This window comes from Panicum virgatum, chromosome 5K (assembly GCF_016808335.1).
Source record: "Panicum virgatum strain AP13 chromosome 5K, P.virgatum_v5, whole genome shotgun sequence".
NCBI lineage: Eukaryota > Viridiplantae > Streptophyta > Magnoliopsida > Poales > Poaceae > Panicum > Panicum virgatum.
In genome coordinates this window covers 58,865,669-58,871,766 of record NC_053140.1, presented here as the reverse complement: position 1 = coordinate 58,871,766, position 6,098 = coordinate 58,865,669, and the positions used below count along the sequence as shown (strand labels likewise).

Sequence of the window (6,098 nt, the reverse complement as noted above, 5' to 3'; positions counted from 1 at the left end):
ATGTGCATATGATCAGGATTATTAACAGCGTCCAAACATGTCATCACTGCCGACCCGTTTGCATTGACAGGTCGTTTGACTTGGATTAGCCTGCGCGCCTGGTGATTACGATGTAGAGACCGATCAATCCGATGCGAGGAGGACCGGAACAAAATTAAAAAAAATAATCGCCGTGCGTGATCCCGCGGCGTGATTTTGATTCATCGGGTACGTACGTGGACGGTTTCCTGCCTGCAGATAAGGTCGTCTCGTGTAACGTTAACGTGTCAGCTGCGAGCGTGACCCTCACGTCAAACGCTCTCGCTGCTGGGGCCCTGCTGGACGGAGGAGGTGGCCGCCGGGATTAGCACGCGAGGCTGCTCCCACCTCTTCGCGGCCGCGCGGGGCACCGACGACTGTTCCCGTCGACCTGATCACCTCACGGTCTTTTCTGCTTGCTCGAAGACCATCTGACCGAACCATGCAGGCAAATGATGATAACTGGAAATGCGTGGACGGCACGGGGCGGGGTCCATGTGATCTGTCAGTCTATGACGGCGTTACGTCCAATAAACGCTCAGATTTCGTAGCACGGATTCACGCAGGAGCGATGTTTTTTTTTTTGACGCTGGCTTCCAAATTCCAAAATTTTACAATATTTCCTATCATATCGAATATTTCAACACATGTATTAAATATTAAATATAGTTAAATAAAATAATTAATTACACAATTTGTCTATAATTTGCGAGACGAATCTTTTGAGTCTAATCAATACATGACAGAATAATAATTATCAAATACAAACAAAAATACTACAATACTTTATACCTAAAAATTTACGCATCTAAACAGGACGTGAGTAGCAGACACTAGCTCGATAATCTCATGAGACAGCTTGATGAGCAACTGGGCTGTGCACTAGCTACTAGACGTGCACTTGCAAGGCGCCATTCACCGACGAGCCACTGGCCGCCGCAATGCTATGGGTGCACCATTGCTGCTCGATCGATCGATTTTCCGTGTCACTAGATAAGAATAAGTTATTGCCCGACTACCATATTCCGTTCCATTAGCTGGCGATTATATCCACTACTCGATCGTACAGTACAGTGCCGTAGGCAGCCCACACTGCCAGCTCTTCGCCGCCGCCACACTACGCATGCATGCGAGTTCAGTGCTACAGTACGCGACTAGCTCATTGCTTACAAGTCATAAATAAGTTTAGCTCGGTGACTTGTACTACTGATGATCGATCCCCTCCACAATCAACCTCGCAAATCGCACCTGACCAAGTTCCCGTCCAGGTGCGTCAAGAACGCATCGCCCGTTTCGTATAGCTAGCGAAGCCGTTGGAGGAACGATGCAATGCAAGCATGCAGACGCGGACAGGTTCAACCGTACAACGACCGCAAAGGAGGCCAGCAACATCCCGTGAGCGGACAGGTTCGTTCACTGCATCTGGACGACCCCCCTATGCCACACGCCCACACCACAAGCAAGCACAGAACAAACACGAGCCGGCTTGGGGTGGAGAGGGAACCGCTGGCCTTGGCCGCGCGCGGTGGGTGGGTAGTGTTGGGTTAGTTCGTCCGGCCGGCGGAAACCCGCCACCGGCAAAACCGTGGTGCAGCCGGCGAAACAGGGGGTCGGGGTCTCGTGGCCCGGCTGGCACGTACGCGGCGGATGCATGGTATCGGACCGGACCCGGTGGGCCGGCCGGGTGCCGGTGCGGGGCGAGTCGTGGTACGTCCTCGTCCCCGCTCGCGGCCGCGGATGGTCACCGGCGGCCAACCTTGATAATTCCTGGCCCACCGGCGCCGCCCGTCGCTCTCGGAGCCCCCCGGCACGTGTCCGGTGCCCCGTGGTCACGTACGCCATTGTCGTCCTGGTTCAGCAGGACAATGGCAGATCACAGTGGATGGCATGGACACCGGCACTAGGTCCCTCTCTTCTGTGTGTGCTTCGTACGCGTCCGGCGCTAGCTAGCACAGGACGCTGTTCTCGGTTCCATGCGCATGGGCTATGTTTGGTTCACATCTTAGAATTCTTTTTGCATAAAAAGTCGAATTTATGTATGGAGTAATAAATCAAGTTAATTTGTGAAATTTTTTCACGGATTGGTGTAATTTTTTGAGACGAATCTAATGAGCCAAATTCCACCATGATTGGCTACAGTGATGCTACAATAACCGCCCCTCATCTAATCATGCGGTCAAAGGCCTTATCAGCTACAACACATGCTACAGTACCATAATTGTGGAGATTGTTTTATAATTAGACTTCATTTAATACCTCTAATCAATGATCAAAGGAGAAAAAAAATTCATAAAAACTTTTACACCCCTAATCGACACAAGGCCATGAATTCCCAGCCGACTGCCGATCGAGATGATACACGATGAGTATACTAGGCCCCAGGTGGGCGCCGGGGAGCGGGGGGAGGGACAGGGATGGATGCCGGCGAGAGCCCCCCGCGCCCCGAGAGCGAAAGGGCGGGTCCCCATCGGCCGCCGCGGCCAGTAGCGATGCCGCGCGATGGATGCCGGCGAGAGCCCCCGCGCCCCGAGAGCGAAAGGGCGGGTCCCCATCGGCCGCCGCGGCCAGTAGCGATGCCGCGCGGCCGCGGCCGCGGCCGCCCCCACAGCCGCGCCAAGGGCCAAGCGCGGCGCTGACCTGGCCCAATCGCGTCCTCCCTACCCCCGCAGGCCCGCGTGGCAGAGGATAAAGACCCGCGATGCCGCCGCATATCCCTCTCTCCCCAGTCCCCATGGCGATCCAGACACGATGTCGCAGTGACGACGCGTGCTCCTGCCCGTCCCCAACCTATCCAATTCACGGACTTTCCGGGTCGCCTCCCTCAGTCGAGTCTCGGCGCACGGACGCGTTTGATTAGTCCGGGTGCCTACTCACTCCTTGGGTTTTTGAATGGAACACTTGCCCCAGTTACCTTCGTTTGTCCCCCCCCTCCCCCACCCCCCAAAAAAAAGGACCGCGAATATGCTGCCGCTTGCTCCTTTGGAGGCCAAAGGGTCACCTCTAGTTACTGTAGAAAAAAGATAAGACTAGGACACCTTACCTTGTACTACAAGGCTTTGCTAGTATTTTTACCTTCCCCTTGGACGCTAAACAATGCACGCAGCAGACGGCATGACTTGCCTTGAACAACACGCCTAGCTAGAACTTCACAAAACGGTTACTGAAAACCTCGACACGTAACCGTCCGCAACCAAGAAAGAAAATAACCGTAGGTCTGGTCATGTGACGAGGTTTACACGTTGCAGCTGGTCCACCGTTGGCTTCCACGGAACGGGACTCATCCCAGCGTGGCACAAGACCGAATTAGCTAGAAGGCAATCCATCTTTAGCGCCCGGATTTCCCAAAACGCCCATCAGGAGAGCATATTCCGAGGGTTCGCCGCTCGAAACCCCCGTTTCCTCAAACGATAATCGCGTCCCCACCCCCCACTAACGCCACGGTTAATCCACGGAATAAACCCTCCGCCCCGTCGGGCGCCCGTCGCCGAGCCAACCACCATCCTATAAAACCCGGGGGCTCGCCGGGTGTCCGCCTCCACCTCCCCGTCGCAGCTCGCACCGCCACCTCCCCGAGAGAAAAAAGAGAGACGCACGCGCACCGGGCCCCGCTCGCCGGCGAACATGGCCGTGTACATCCGCCTCAACGACGCCGTCCGAGCGCGCCTCCTCGGGGACGCCGCGGCCGGCGCGGGGTGCACAAGCAGCGGCAGCGACCACGACGCCTCCGCCTGCCTCTCCGAGCTCGTGCAGGCGTTCCTCGAGACGGACGCCGGCGCAGCCGAGGAGGGGCCTGGGCCGGCGCCGGAGGGCGCCGGGGGGTACGAGTCCGATGATGGGGACGAGCCTGAGCGGGCGGCCGCGGCCGCGGCGTCCGTGAGGGAGCTGCTCGACCCGCCGGCGGAGGAGGACGTGTTCCGGGTCCGGCTGGCCGCCGCGGTGGCGGCGGCCGTGGAGGCGGAGGCGGCGCTGCGGGCGCACGGGGCGGCGTTCCGGCGCGCCGTGGCGCGGCGGCTGCGCGGCGCGGGGTACGACACCGGCGTGTGCAAGTCGCGGTGGGAGGCGTCCGGCGGCATCACGGCCGGGACGTACGAGTACGTCGACGTGGTCGCCCCCGCGGCGGCGAGGGGCGCGGCGCGGAGCAGGTACATTGTGGACGCCGACTTCCGGGCGGGGCTGGAGGTGGTGCGCGCGACGCCCGAGTGCGCCGCCGTCGTGGCCGCGGTGCCGGCGTCGGCGGTGGTCGCGCGGGAGGAGTCCGTGGGGCGCGCCGTGCGCGTGGTGTCCGACGCCGCGCGGCGGTCGCTCCGCGCCCACGGCCTGCACGTGCCGCCGTGGCGCAAGACCCGGTACATGCTCGCCAAGTGGCTCGGTCCCCACAAGCGGTCGACCACCACCTCGCCGGCTGCCGGCGGCGCAATGCCGATGACCGGCGGCGCCGGCCTGGACGTCAAGTGCCGCGCCGTCGGGTTTTTTCCGCATCCGGCCGCGGCGCCGGCAGCGAGGATCATGTAACTCGCCCTCACGGCGTTCTCCGGCGAGATCATTGAAAACTGTTCTTTGTAGAAAGGAGAGATTTTTAGTGCGCGAGACTTCCGTTTTGACTTTGATTTGCTCTCGAACTTTTTGTACATGAATTTTTGTTCGAGATTATCAGGAGCAAATTTTTCTTGCACAGCACCTTGCTAAAAAAAAGGCGGCTCGAGAAATCATTTAGTACTGGATCCTGATCTTCCCCTAGAAAACATTGGAGAGGCTAAAAGAGATCGGAAAAGAAACGGTGTACGCGGCGGGCAGGTGGTGTTGCATTGGATGAGCACGATAGCATTGTTTACATACTCTAGCTGCGGTGTGCTTGTCGTCGGCGAGATTTAGGTTTTTATTATACTTGCTCTGTGATCTGCGTTTGATATTTTCGCCTTTGAAAATCAGCAGCATCCTGATAAGCACATGGTAACCATTCGAACAGCAACCCTCTTGTCGTCTGGAGAGGCCACCAAATCTTGGCCCCGTTTGGTTTTGATGGCCGGTAATGAATAGTAAACTTTGACCGCTTATTATGATGTCAAACAAAGTCAGTTTACAAAACTAACTCCAGAATCCTCGCGCTAGTGACCCTAAAGAATCTAATGAGGCTTTTGACCGCGCGATTAGAGATTAGAGGATGCTTACTGTAGCATCAATGTAGCAAATTATCGATTAATTACCGTTATTAGATTCGTCGCGAAAAGTTACACCCATCCCTAAAAAATTTTTACAAATAGACTTTATTAAGTGCTTCATGCATACGAGATTTTTTTTCGAGAAGTGTGCGTGCTAGAATCGTTGCCGATCCAAACAAGGCCCTTGTTCTGCCAGTAACACCGAGCTCCAAAAGGATTCCTGAACTCATTGCCTGATGGAAGCATCACGAGGGAAGAAGAGTGTACATCATCCTTTGCTGGAAGGATTATACACATTTTATTTGGTTGGCTGTGACTGGTGGATGATGCTGATTTATTATAAGAAAAAATATTATTAACTGATAGTGGCCGCGCACCGGTGTCCGTGATCTAAACTTCTGACGACGCAAAGTACTGTGCCATGGTCCATGGCAGCTAGCCGAGCGTGGGGTTCAGGTTCGAAAAATCCACGCAACGAAAAATGCGAGAGAGAGAAAAAAAAAACTCATTGCCATCAAGCGAAACGGATTGGGTAGGAGAAAGGCGACGGAAATTATTGTCAGTGGTCCAGGGTTAGATGGATAAAATGGAATAATGCGACGACGAGACCTGTCGCTTGGAGGGATCATCCTGTCGACACATGCGTGGCCATACGTGCCCACTCCAAGGACGATCGCCTCTCTCTCTCAACCGCGAGCTCGATCGCCGTACACCGAGGAGAAGAATCACGGCCTCACAGGCGGCCCGGCACCGGCAGCTTGGCGAGGCTCCGGCGCTTTCGTGAAGCCGCCAGCTGGAAGGGCGCCACGGCGGCGAGGGAAAGGGACGCGGGGGGAGGGACACCTGTGCCGGGGCCGGGTGGGGGTGGGGGCGACACGGTACGGAGGGGGGCTTATCAGTTATCACCGTGTCCCCTCCAGG

General features: G+C 56.6%; 1 protein-coding gene across 1 annotated transcript; it reads left to right on the top strand.

Moving 5' to 3' along the window:
- The first annotated feature begins 3,539 nt into the window (after positions 1-3,539).
- Positions 3,540-4,731, top strand: LOC120709041. Its single transcript, XM_039994550.1, has one exon. The coding sequence runs from the start codon at positions 3,640-3,642 to the stop codon at positions 4,528-4,530; it is 891 nt and encodes a 296-aa protein (XP_039850484.1). The 5' UTR covers positions 3,540-3,639; the 3' UTR covers positions 4,531-4,731.
- The last annotated feature ends 1,367 nt before the right edge of the window (positions 4,732-6,098 follow it).

Bases quoted from the DNA above. Each gene is read 5' to 3' on its own strand.
- LOC120709041 (XM_039994550.1), top strand. From the start codon at position 3,640: ATGGCCGTGTACATCCGCCTCAACGACGCCGTCCGAGCGCGCCTCCTC.